The sequence below is a fragment of the Rhopilema esculentum genome, chromosome 10, assembly GCF_057945365.1.
Source record: "Rhopilema esculentum isolate cy_ngs chromosome 10, ASM5794536v1, whole genome shotgun sequence".
Taxonomy (NCBI): Eukaryota; Metazoa; Cnidaria; class Scyphozoa; order Rhizostomeae; family Rhizostomatidae; genus Rhopilema; species Rhopilema esculentum.
The window spans coordinates 10,095,355-10,109,583 of NC_142824.1; the positions used below are offsets into that span (position 1 = coordinate 10,095,355).

At 37.8% G+C, this 14,229-nt stretch overlaps 1 protein-coding gene across 9 annotated transcripts in view; it reads left to right on the plus strand.

Annotated features, from left to right (window-relative positions):
- LOC135690843 (uncharacterized) overlaps positions 1-14,229 on the plus strand; it is a 63,239-nt gene that overhangs the window by 39,350 nt on the left and 9,660 nt on the right. For 8 of the 9 annotated variants that reach the window (XM_065208524.2, XM_065208531.2, XM_065208547.2 and 5 more), the window contains one exon: positions 6,154-6,259. In XM_065208524.2, the coding sequence (XP_065064596.2) occupies positions 6,154-6,259 (106 nt within the window). Of the gene's footprint in view, positions 1-4,161; positions 4,785-6,153; positions 6,260-14,229 lie in introns of those variants that run through there. The other variant, XM_065208586.2, reaches the window with a different exon arrangement.

A 14,229-nucleotide genomic window follows, 5' to 3' on the forward strand; every position in this document is an offset into this window, starting at 1 on the left:
GTTATTTGGTAGCAACTAGACAAAGCAGCATCAATGCCAAAACTCCTAAAGCTGGTATGAAATTAACGACTTGTTCTTTCGCCAAACTTTTAAAGCGGTTTTTTTTAATTTAAGCCAATTCTCTAAACATTTAGCTATTCTTTATTCAATTCAATTCAAATTCCAATTAAATTCCAGTGTGTAATGCGCGTCTCAGTCCTTCCATCTAAAAATGTCCAGGGGATGGAGGTTTGAAACTTTATAAAAGTGTCCCCTTTTAACAACAGGAACCAGTTTTGCATAACAACACGACACGGTACATTTGTGTTTGTTGCTTTTATTATTTTATTAGCCGTTGGCTGTTACCTTGTATTTATGATTATATTGGCGATGGGCCATTTGGGCCTACAGGCCTTTATCAAATAGTATGGAAAATTGTCTAGGCGACAAAAATGTATAGACGGCACTTAACAAAGTTGTCCGTCGCCAAAAGTGCAAGTCCTTTTTTCAGCCAATGAAACGCAAACCGCCTCAGAGAGTGGGTACTTTTTGCTTTGGGGATCATGTGGACAAATTAACATACTTTCCCTGCCATTTTTTCGAGCGTGCCCTTGTCTCTCCGTTAGTTAGGCTACGTTCACACTGCTCCGTACTCGTTTCTTTCCTTTTTCGTTGATGAAGACGAGGTACGTTTACATTGTTTCATTTTCAAATAAATACGCTATGATTACCGCGCCAGGGGGGGGGGGGGGTGGCCATGGCGCGGGCCCTGATTACGGAAATTGTGCAGACTGTTCCAAAAAAGACGCTTTCATAAGCTTCATTTTTAAACAGAGGGCTCAATTAAATACTGTGTACAAATGCGACCGTCCATTGTGAATTCCATATTTGAAAAGTTTGAAAATTGGCTGGCACACAAGTTGCTAAACTAACACTCAAACTCACACTCAAACTTAAAACTACTGTTGTTAGCGTATTCAAACGTCTCCGTTTTTTGTGTTTACAGTGAAGAAGAGCGTATTCAATACACACTGTATTCAAAGTATCCGTATTCATTTGCGTTTTCAAATAGCTCCGTTTTCCTGACCAGTGTGAGCGCAAGGCAAAGACAGATAGGTTTAACGGAGCAGTGTGAACACAGCCTGTAATATTTCATTCATTGGACATGTCAGTGACGTAGCCAAGATCCTAATTAATGTTTTTTAGTTCTAAAAATTACTGTTTTTCAAATTTTACGAATATATTTATTTTCAAATAATTCATGTCAGGTGGGTAGACTGAAGAACATTCTAGAAGGGACGCACTGTATTAATTTTATTTCCAGGTCTTCAGAAAACATTTTCTTTCACTTCAATGCCATTTTTCATGTCTCCAAAATATAGGTATTTTTTGTTAGAAAACTAACTTTGTTTTTGGAAGATATGAATATTCATTAGTTTTTACAGTCCTTAAATTATGGCAATATGGTCAAATAAACTTCAGTTTCGACAAGTTTGTATTTAATGTATCTAACAAAAAAACTTGAAAGTTCTGTTTTAAAGGTCGTCTTTCAAATAATGCTCCTGTCGTACAGACAGCAGAGCTGTGAAAACTTTAGTGTAGAGAAAATCTTTGAGTTTCATTTTGACATGAAATCAATTTCTGTATTACTTACGATGCATATTGAAGTTAATTTAGCTTAGCCTTACTGGGATAGCCATTGCAAGGAAGTTGCTTGCAAATATGTTTTTTATAACCCAAACCACAACAGGTGGCATTGTAAAAGTCTATTAAGGCACTCTTTCAAAGTTATCAGTAACGTTTAAGCTTTCGTGACGTTATGATAGAAAATTGGTGATATTTTTACCAGTACTGTTTAATTGAACTCGGACTGTTTTGAATAATTTCTTTACTTGCTTCTTTTACATCCACATGCACTTCGATTTAAGTGTTTTGCATTCGGCTCTGTCTTTTAACTTGAACCAACAAATGTTTCAATTCTTTAAGTGCTTTAAATCTATAGGTCGAATCTTTTATTTAGATATATGCAGGTCAATCGTACGTCTACTTATATATGAATTGCCTTTTATTAAATACTGCTTGAACTTAAGCTTCGCTGGAAACCATGCATATAGATTTAAAGACGATAGTATACATCTCAGATACAATAAGATCGACTACCATCTTTGCATTAGAACACTTAATAATGAAGGGCCTTTTCGGATTTTTAATTATCAATGAAGGATTACTTTGTTGTTTCCCACAACTCATTAATAATTCTAATGATCGTCAAAACGACGATAGATGATTAAAAACATATAGTTTAAGTATTTATCATGCAGCCGCGTCTGTCTGTGAAACCTGTCGAAAAGGCCTAAATCATGATTTTTTCTTTGAGCTTGTTACACAGCTAACTTGAGACTACTATTGTTTTCAACTGGACTCAGCCTTTTAAAGCAAATAGTAAGGACACCGGGGAAAGAAGGTAGACTGTTATCAGCACAGTGGACAATTATAAAGCACAAGATATGGAATTGAACAGGGCCCTACCCAGTCTTGCTACTGTATCTGATGAGTAGTCATCAATAGTCCCAGAGCGAAGACTTCACTATGCAGTTCGTCTAGGGTCTTGAGATTGACTGATCGTGATAATTCAATTACAACAACATATGCAAAGAACAGAATAATCGTTTAATGCATAGCACCGAGCCATATTACTGCGTCTCTTCTCCAGTGCCTATTAAAGAGGGGTTAAGTTCCAACTTAGTTTGAAAAATTGAACCACTCATGTAAGTTATTCTGGGTGTTCTCTTTTCCATAGGTATGCAGGGGTAGAAATAAGCCTATCGACAACTAAAACCTTTGAAAATATTTTTCCTCCGTGTGCATGTTTACATTATCAGAGCAGTTTCCTCAAGTATCTCTGTCATCTTCTTCGTGGTAGCAAATGCAGATACAATTGGTTACAGGGCGCAGCTACGAAGGGGGGGGGATGGTTGGTAAGGGTGTGACTCACCCTAGTACTTCAAGAGTTGGTCGGTAAATCTTCAGTTAGTCCACAACATTCTTACATTGAAGGTAAAATCATCTATCTGTCGGTGAAATAGCACCGAAATTTTATCCTGGAAATTTCCCTTCTGGGCCTTCGTCGGCAAATTCTGCTATCGATGACTCTCTACCCCGAGTGTGGAAGGTCAAAAGACGCCATTGGCTCTTTGTTCAATCAATTTTTGTTCGACCTCATCCCACCCCGTTTATCGTGACTTCCTTACATACACCAATTCGACTTGTGGCCTCGTTTTGGAAATTTCTCTAATTTGATTATACGACCTTTTTAAGCCTAGATTTGGTTTTATCACAAAAATTTTAGGATGGGTAATTTTAGGTTTGTACTTGTAATTTAGACTTTACGGAGAAATGAAGTTTCAAAGCTTGTACGGGATTTGACCGCAAAAATCATTCCGGGTGAAACTATACCCCCTAGTCGCCAATCATCACGGTCAAATCCCTTGTAAAATTTTTATCCTTATGTCGTCTTAAAATCAATATCGTGAGCAGTACCATAGTGAAAACCTCCAAGTGGACTAAAATCATTGCTTTAATCCGAATCTCAGGCTAGAAATTTTGTACAAAAAAATTTGGAGAATTTTTCAAAACGAGGCCGTAAGTCGGATTGGTGTATTGGTTTTCAGAGATAATACAAACCTCCCTGTGATTACCATCCCCCTTTGTGATCAGAGATGAACAGAGACCATGTATCCTGTTGGAATTCACCATGCCCTGCTGTTTCTGATATTTTGAATGCATTTACCGACAATTTCAGCTGCAGCATCGTTTGTATAAGAAAGAGAAAGCAGGCAAATCGAAGACTTGTACCAGTACCTGTACCTACAGAGTCTGTACCAAGTCATAGTGACATTATTAAACAGGTACCTTGATAAAAAAGTTAGGAAGGGGGCTGTGCTGTAGGCATATTCAAGAGGCCACATCCATGATCTAACCTTTACCATACCCAATAAAATTCCATTTGTGTAAGAACCATAAAGACGGATAAGAAATTGCTCATTCATTAAAAACCTATAATACAATAAAGGGTTGCCAACACAGATTTCGTCCAATCAAATATGAACTTACTAGTTAAGAGGGGCTGATCCCCCCAAATTTTCTCTGAATTCTAACAAAGGGGGCTGAGCCCCCCCCCCCCCATGAGTCTTTCATTCACGGCACCACTGGATGAATGTTTTGCACTGGTCCTATGTATCTTTTTCACCCGATTCAAGTGGCATGCATTAGAATTACAGTCTACTTCACTGTAAAGAGTTGAAAGTTTACAATATTGTGAAATTGAACCATCCATCTTTTTGTTAAGCATGACCTCTTATTCTTCTGATGTCCTGTTACATGACTTTTTATTTCCCGCTTGTGCCGTGAGTGTGCCTTTCATGTCCAAGATTTCCGTGACTTATGAAAGCAAATGGCGAACGAACTTGTTGACTCAAATGTTTTGAAGAGACAAGTTATAAGTCAAACAACTCCAAGAAATTCTTGTCAAACAACACGTTCCAACAAAAAGGAAACAGTGAATCGTGGGTCACCAGTACCTGCCTTGTTTGACTTGCGAGTCACTTACTGCGCACGATTTTAAAGATCATATTATTTACTTTATTAAAAGATTTTGAACGAAGCTACAGAGAGAGAGAGAGATAGCCGTTTACAGTCGGAGCAAGAATAAGTCGCGCATTGCTCGTCGTTGAAGTTTCATAGACATGGAAATCAAGAAGTACCGGGGGAGGCTTGCGAAGGGGAATAGAAATCGCATCAAGAAGGTAACTGTAAAATTGGTTCGCTGAGAGAGAAAGGAATCATGATTGACGTAGTATATTCATATCAGGCGCAGAGGCCATCCGTTCCTTTAATCTTCTGTTGAAATTTATGTTTAATTTGAATGTGAAACATCAATAGAACCTTAACCTAATAAATTCAATTTTCTATGTTTTCCTGTAGGCGAGGTATCGATTAAGAAGTTGATATAAAACACCATACAAGAATGATTTCGCTATTTTGTTCTAAAAATTTGTTATTAGGCCCGTCAATTCGTTTTCCAAATAATCGTTGTGCATCATAGATAATTAACTTAAGTGAATTTTCTTATAATTGGGGTTTAATTGAAGTTTTTAAGCTTTGCCAAGACTAGATGAAGATGTAGAATATTACAAACTTGTTAAAAGCGCCTCTCTGTTTTGACCCAAACAGCAAGCACACCGTAATTTGAGACTGTTGTTGATGTCGAAACTATTGTTTCTGTTAAAACAATTGGCAGGACCTCAACTCTCTCGCATTGGATTTCTTTCATCGTCTGTTGTTAAAGTTGGAGTCTGTCGTTAAAATGTAACTTGCTGCCTATAATTTTGTTTTCTGCCTTTTATGGTGGATACAGAAGATTTGTGCAGCAGATTTACATCCACAGGCCAATGTGATCGACGACTAGGCTGTTCTTTTATTTTTTTTTAGTAGTTTAGTTTGCACGTATCTTTATAATGTTGTGCGAACTTTGTCAAGAAAACGTTTTTTTATTTAGTGGTGACAAAAAGTTAGAGGGCTTGATCGACTGTTTTGAAGAATTTCCTGTTCGTTTTCCACCCCTAAGCATCATATGCGGTTAGGCCTACAGAGGCAAAGCCTTCAGTAACGTCATCTCTCCACACGAAATCTGCCTAAAGATAGAGGGAACGAAGTCTGCCAATTATTTTGGATGGAGGGGAAGGGGGAGGGGAGAAGAAGGGAAGGGGAGGGGGAGGGATGGCTCGGGCCAACTCGAGCCAGATATTTATACTTGGATATACAGTCACATGTAGTATGGCAGTTTAAGGCAACTAAAGTGCAACAACCGTAATTTTGAATATTTTTAAGCACGGGCTTTTGCTAAATTCCTGCTCACACTGACGTTTGTCTCCCTAAACGAAATGATGTTACACAATCTCATTTGTAACAAGTCGACAGAGCCTAAATTGGCAAATCAAGCATTAAGTGCTTGCACGCACTTTATTTGCGTATTCTTGGATTATTTTGTTTTTCTTCCTGATAATCATTTCCTACATAAGCAATGCTTGTAATTCATCATAATCTACAAGAATTTGAATTTCTAATCCTTTGTTTGTTTTAAGTGTGCTAATATGTATTTTACCTTTTTCCTAGCCATTCCTCTTCACTTCTGCTGGAAGGTTGAGAAAGACCTCAGCCGTTTGTCCTCCGCGGCAATTCCAAGCAGTATCGTACAAAAGGCGACTCTCAACCACAAATGGTATGTCTTTCATTAGCCTTGATTATTAGCATAAAGTCACTGATCAAGCAATCCCTGATAAAACATCATCTTTTTGCAAAGTTCTCCTGTTACTTTCAAATCTTTAAACGAGGAAGTAGAATTTGCCTCATGCATCGTGATTTAAAGAGAATCGCCTTTAATAAGTCCTACTGCTACTCATTTAATGCACATAGAACTGGTTGCGACTGTTATACTTCAGCTTATGAAAATCAGTTTCTCAAAAGCTTGAAAGAAAAAGCTTTCTACGTAATGACGTGTCAGTAGTCTTGATCAACCATATTAGGATAACATGCGATTCGAGCTACAACAGCTGTCCGTCTTGTGTCCATGTTCCTTCTTCGGTGGAGAATGCTTGTGCACCCTGAGTATTGAACAACTGTGCTGTTTTTTGTATTCCACCCAGCTGATACCATTCATAAAGAAAGGGGGTTATGTGTCAACCATACAGCATTATTATATAATTTTTTGGGCTATGGACAAAAACTTTGTAAATATACGAAAGTGGTATTTTTCGTGTCCTTGCCACAGCGTGGAAAATCTTTAACGAGTTAATTACTAGAAACTTTGTATAGTTTTGCTTCGCTTCTTTACTTTGCAAGAATTCTACTAAACTTGTATAGCGAATGTCTAGAGAAATCATTGCTACAGACCCTCCTTTGTATTTGTAGTCATACAGTGAATTATATAACATAATATGGCTGATTTATATATATATATATAGCTCTTCTGTTGTTGAGCTCTAGTGTTCTATCCTATAGGGTCACATTCAATCTTTAAAAAAGGTCACATTCCCCGTCAAATGTGGCTGACTCGTGCAAAGTATCAGAAACCAACAATGCTTTTTTTAACCGGGTTCCTTCACGTGGCTTTCAATAGATACATTCGAAATATAGTTGATATCGTCAATCATAAGTGGTGCTCATCTCACAAAATGGTACCCAGCGCCAGTACAGCCCGGTTACAAACATAACCCTCCAAGTAGGTCACACCTCTTTAAAGAGGACAGTACCAAATGTCCGTTACACGGCCGTATCATCGTTAATGTGCACTAAGCGACATGTAAAGTTAACTGTTAATTATCTCCTAGAAATAAAATAAATGAATTTTCATTTATTTTAATGCCTGTTGAATTAGCAAATCATTTGACTTTTAAAGTTACGATAGAATCTTTATTAACTCCGTTACTTTTATAAAAAAGTAAGAAATGACTGCTGGGAAAGTGACGCAAACAGGTCCGCCCCAGCATTCATCGCGGTGACCATGCCCTTTCGCCTTGCTATCAGTGAATCATGATTGGTCATTTTGAATCACCATTTCTGCAGTAATTTGGAGCCTAAGAGTAATTAACCTAGTTGATTAGACGTCTGGCCTCATTAGCGCCTGATGAGCTTCCCTGGCGAGCTAAATCTGTCGTAACTAACGGGTTACCATTAGCTACTTAGCTAAAATGCTAAATAAAAGAAGGTCATGGCTTCATAATCTTTTTTGAGAAGGGGGGGGGGATACATTTGTTAGCAAAATAGGCGCGTAGCAGCCTAGGTGCCACTCACCCAGCATGCAATCAATTGTTACTACATACATATTGAATAAACGCTAGATTCAACATTATTTTACACGGTAAATGAAAGCATTTACGTTGTTGTTTCTGATTCTACCAAGGAATAAAATTCCAAAGAAAATCCTAGCTACTGTAGATGCAGCTCTGTCCGCATTCCTGCTTCAGTGGGACCAAACGTTTCTTTTCACCTACCAAATTACTTTATAAATAAAATTTGGTAGAGTTATCTTTGCAGTATATCATACTGACCTATTGCAGAGGTTTTCCATCCATTTTGAGTTTGTCACGACCGCTACGTTCCCATCAGTCCTGTTGTCGTAGGCGCTTACTTTCAATTTCCAATAATCCAATCGATTTGGTTCAAGGCTCGAATTGTTAATATTTTTTATAAATGGGACTCATTTTACTTTCAAAAATCAAAATGATAGGATTGATCTCAACAGTTGACAGTTACGTACAAAATAGTCCTTTTGACTGAAGATTTCGACTACTAAATGCCCCTTTTTGATTGCCGCCTCTTATATGCAAGCAAATATAAAACGTTTTTGAATCATTAAAAAAGCTACCAGGAATGGTTGATCACCCTCTCAGAAATCCCCACGTAAGTTGGCCAATCGGCACCTATGCCAGCTCTTGTTGTAAAAGGAACTCTACTCTTTTTTTCTTCGCAAGGTTGTTCTGTAATCGTGTTGTCCTCAACTTGGCGTGAAGCCCGTTATTATATAACATAATCTTTGAAGTTTGTTGGTTCTGGTTACGCCGCAGATTGTCACGAGGTCTTACACTCAGCTCAACATATCGGGAAATTCATATTATTTACATGCTCAAGCAAAAGAGAAAAAATTTAAAGGGCATATGTCCCATTAGCAGTTGGCTAATAAAACAAAAGCGTTTGGTGTGGAATCCGTTGCACTAGTGCAAGTGTTTCCTATATGCGGCCCGCGGGCCATATGCAGTCCTTGAGCTATGTCTATGCAGTGCTATCCCCGCTAAAATTGTTATATTTCATTATTAGGCATGCTAACCCATTATTAGGCATTCTTTATATTTATTTAAGGCAGATGTTTCTGTTTCGAAGCTGAACAGAACAATTCAAAGCTACGATATAAGCATACAGAAATACATTTACGTGACTTTCTTCGCACGTCAACTACAAGTTAGATGTGTGATTTGAAGAAACTTTCTACAATTATTCATCTGGCCCGCCTGTGTAGTAAAATTTTGTCAATGGCTCACCCAGAAAATAAATGAATACACTGATAGATATACCTGGCTTCTCCTCACCATTCATCATAACGGTAGAAAATCTGCCCCCAGATCCAATTTTACAGATAAAGTAAAACATTTTATTTGTTAAGAAATAACCATAGGATTTGAAACCAACTTTCACTGCGATCAAAGATCGAGATACAACTTTTTGTTTGGGGCTAGCCCTGATAAAATAGTGTAACAACAGCCATATTTTACAAAATGAAATATTTTACTTGATGTTCTTTAAGTTTTCTGAAGGCCAAGGCCCCCGCCCTCCCCGCCCCCCAGGTATCTCGATCTTTGACTGCAATGCAGAATGAGCACGTTTAGAATATTTTCCTCTGGTCTCAGATCTGAGGCAAAGGTTCAAATCTGTCATATTTTTAATTCTCTCCATTAGCTCTTTTGCTCTTTGGTAACTTTAGTGAATCATGCCACTCATTCTTGGAAATGCAGGCACCGCGCGCCAGTCTTAAAGTGGAGGGGCTGAAATGGAGACTGAGGGTTTGCCCCCAAAAATTTGTTGAGGGCACGCCCGTTAGAACGCTGGATGGCACCCCTTTTACACAATGCTTCACAAGAACACAATACACTCTAAAAGGACACCGAGGCTCGATTTCCAAAAAATTAAAGGCCTCCATCTCAGATGAAAAATTCAAAGAACAACAATGTGTTTTTTAAAATTTTCTCTCCTGATAACAAAACAGGAAAACAGAGCAGAGGTCTTGCAAAACTTAGAAATAATTCATAGTATGCAGTTTTAAGAAAATCCTTTTTGAAATTAGAACAACATTAGAAATTCTCGATCATCATATTTTCAAAAAATAAGAACATCGTGCCTCGGCAGAATTATCTGAAATAATCAAATAACCTGAAATAAAAGAAAGTATCAATTTTCACGTTTTTGTGTTCCTGAAATGCCGCAAATTTTCACCAGGTAATTCTAAAGACGTTTCAAGAAACGCTAATATCGACAACAAAATTACGAACTGAGGCATATCCTGCGCTTTTAATGGTTTGGCATTGCTTGACGACTGGAATTTTCGTAGAGCTTGTTACATTCAAAGTATCACGGAGAAAAGGAGAGCTTTTCCTTCAAATATTGCGTGACAGGGCACTCTCTGTTTTGGCATAGCTTGAAAACATGCAGTATTCGAGTATTCCGGATAACGGTACGTTAGCACTTTGCTAAAAGCTGCAAAACGTAATCCTAATCCACGATGACGTAAGAGCTGAAGATTACAAGTCCCATGATATCTTCAGGAAACTTGATATAATTGTGACCTTCGTTTTGTGAAGGCTGTTTCAAAAGAAGCCGAGGATGTCGAATGTTGCGTGAATACCAAGACAAAACAGCCATGCCAAGGATATCCTATTTTGCAAATTAGACCTGTGTTTTTGGTCTTACCATTTACGTATGCCTCAGGTTTAATGGAAGCTGATTATCTTTTACTTGGATTGGTTGGATCTTTGTACCCTTGCCTCTTAGGCACTACAAGCTTTCCCTGCCCTTGGGATTTCTTCGGATTTCTTCCCTTTCCCTCTAGAATTTTCCAAAAACTTTTCCTGTGGCGCTATGTTCTGACGTTTTAAACTCTGAAGAGTGTCAGACGAAAAGCTTTAGTTTACTAAATGTTTGCTTTTTTCAAAGCCATTTACAAGTTTTGTACCACCAAAAGATTGTTTGCACTTTTCCTTTTCTTAAATATTTCTCGTTTCCCAAAGTCATAAAAAAGCCCTGTCCTAGCACGCTCGCTGATAATGGAGTATAGATCATTCTTTGTCAGGTAAAAGAATTGAGCAATGTGTGAGATATAATTTAGGAGATTGCATAAACTGTGTAATTGACTTTTATTACCTCAGGTATAACAAATTTAATGAACGTAACCAGCAATAAATCTTTCCATCAATGATTTATCTGATTGGCGCAATTATTTGTGCAACAGCGGTGATTATGTTTGTTCTTGATTATGAACCTGCAATTTATTTGTAAGAAAGAGACCGGACTCATTTCGCATCGTATTATTAAACTTTTCCTGATCACGATGAATTCGCTTTTTATAGAGATAAAATCGTAACAAACAGCGCATTAGAAAAAAGGAAATGCTAGGATTTCTATTGTGATAACAAATGCTTACTGCCTCATCAAACTCGCTGATTTCATACTATCCTGAATTTCATAAACTTTAAAAACATGTCTCATGGCGAACACGACAGGACATAATTCACGAATCCTGGCGGATATTTGTTATTGTAACCCTGAATGATTTCGTGTTGTTCATAATCCTTTTCGGACACATAAAGTAGTGGTCATGAAAACCCCCTGGTCTCAAACCATATTGCCTTTTCCGGAAACCTCCCCCTGGTCTGCAATTACCGCTATAACTCAATGGTACAACCTAACATCAAGTCGTAAATTTTACATTCATGTATGTACAAATCTAAGCCCGTCGCTGAGTTCAACAAGCTTATACTAAGCCACTGTGAATTTTTAGTTGTGACCCTGTTGGCCTCAAATAAACATTGGATAGCGTAGCAAGTTATGACCGGGGAAACAAGATGCTGACCAAAGGAAGATAAATGTTTCAGTTATCTTATTTCATACATATGAATTTGGAATTTTGAGGCCGCTAAGAAAAGACGAACCCTGACACATGATGCTTTTGATCGATCTGTCGAATGGGGAGACAAGACCAACATCGCCAATTGATCAAATGTTCTTCGTCGATGATCTAAAATCGGCGGGAAGCTCTGATGGTAGCGATGAAGAAGAAATTGGTAAGACTGGATTCTACGTTGTATTAATGATTTGATGGTTCTAAACGAAGCAAGGCCAAACTTAGCCACTCTCCACATTTATTCTTCAAAGTTATAAACTCATCAATTTGTTGTTGTAATTTATAAACCTTCAAAGTTGAAAAACTCAATTAGGGTGTTGCCGATTTGGTGAAATTAGAATGTTTAAAGTTCATAAAGTTGGTCTCTCAAATTTTCAACGAAATGAACCGGAAAGGGGTGGTTTTTTAAATGTAAGCTGCATCCCTTAGGGTGGCAAAAGCCATAAGAAACTGAAATAAAACAAGTATCATTTGGGTGACTCTGGGTGTGTAAGATGTTGTTCCACGCCATTTAGGTGCAGGTAATTTGATAATTATAGGAGGTAGCCTACCAGGTTAACAAAAATGAACGGGAAGTAGGCTTGTCACTGATTCAGAGTCTTAACACCAGAGATGCTATTGTATTGTTCCTGTCCTTAATTGGCACAGATCCACCACTGTTTGAAATTGTTTCGAATAAAACATTTACGTCGCCATTTCCTTTTACCCGTCACTTTCCTTCACAAATTTCCACTTTGTCGCTAATAATAAGTTTATAAATATATGGGTATTCTTCCCTTCTAAACTAGCAAGCTGATTGTTTACTTTAAGTGTAGTTTGACATGAAATAAATAATTAGTATGTTGGAAAACCGTTAGCCACATTGTTAGTTGTTGCATCAACCAAAATTGCCAGCACTTTTTGGCGAATTGCGGTTGTCTATTAAGCTATTTTAAGTTCCCGTATAACCGTAATTCACGTAGCCGCAAGTTCTCTTATTGATTCCAGGTTAAATGAGGAATTTCATCAACGTGCAAAAAGCATGTTTAACGGTCCCTTCTAATTCACGATATATTGAAAAACCCTTGAAACTGACGATATTGCATTTTGATTTTTGATTGATATTGTATAGATAGGGAGGTACTTGAAACTAAGCGCGTTATGGCGTATATTGTCGCAATGTAGTAGCTTGCATTGCAAAATCATCACACGTAAACGGTATATTCCTTGCGCAAGCGTGATCATGTTAATTTCTAAAAGCGAACATCGTGTTTTCACATCTCATTAAGGTCCACTGTTTGTTTCTTTTCAATTTCAGAATATAACATTTATTACCTTCCCTCCGAGATCAGTCATACTCAGCTATGCGCAGGGACCCAATAGTATGTTACGCTTTTGAGGGGAGGGGGGGGCTGATGAGTTTTTGGGGGGCCGAAGTATTCAAAGCTAAAATTAAACAGACGGATCTTACTTGCTCGTGTAGACTATGCACACCATATATTTCTAATATTGGATACTTGTAAACATGGCAATTTTTTCTCAGTTATATTTGTTATCGTTACAAGTTGGTGTTAATTAGCTGTTTATTAGCTAGTATTTTGTAAACCAACATTAAATAAAGTGAATAATAAAAAACATGCGAAAAACCAGGAGCTAGATGATTAATTGTATTGGTTCAATTACATTTTTCGGGGATGCTAAGCTTTCTCAGTCTCATCAGCCCCCTCAGTAGTCCCTTCAGCCCCCCTCAGTAGTCCCTTCAGCCCCCCTCAGTAGTCCCTTCAGCCCCCCTCAGTAGTCCCTTCAGCCCCCTTCAGTGAAGCTATGCAGCAATACACCTGCGCGCGACTTAAAGTATACATCATATTGCAGGAAATCCCTTGTTTTGAAGAGGTTTTCGAAATTTGTGCTTTAACCCTATACTTTATTTTCTGCTATTGATAAAAAAGTTTCGTTTCCTCTTATTTCTAAATGGAAAACCAATGATAATGTTTGTAAACCAAGAGTTGCATGGGATGTTATTCTCTGAATTGTTTGATAACAAAAACGCCGCTACTTTGCTGGTTTGATGCAGAGAGTTGTTTCTGAGCACTGCACCTCTTTCCTGCTTTTTTGTTACATTCTGACATTGCAGCGTTGTTTTACATAATATCATTTGTAATATGCATGTGGAGATGGAATTTCGTAGGTGTGTTTGCAAGCTTAATTCTCATTCCTTTGCTATCTTTTGATTTAATTCCATGACACCACTGGTATGTAAGATTAATATTTCTTTTATTCTCATAATCTACATCCCACCACAAAGCACATTGTTCTTTGTTATACAATATATTTCTGCGCCATTTGTCTCTCCTGTGCGATGCCCGTATGGCATGCAGCAGTCGACACCTCCGCTAGCTTGTAATTGCATCAAGGTCCCCTTATAGCACATTCGCCTAGATTGAAAATCATAAGACCCCCATTACCAGCCCAGTCTAAGTTTATTAATCTGAAAGACAAGAAACTTTTATAAATGTAACAAATATTTTCTGCTATCGAATACG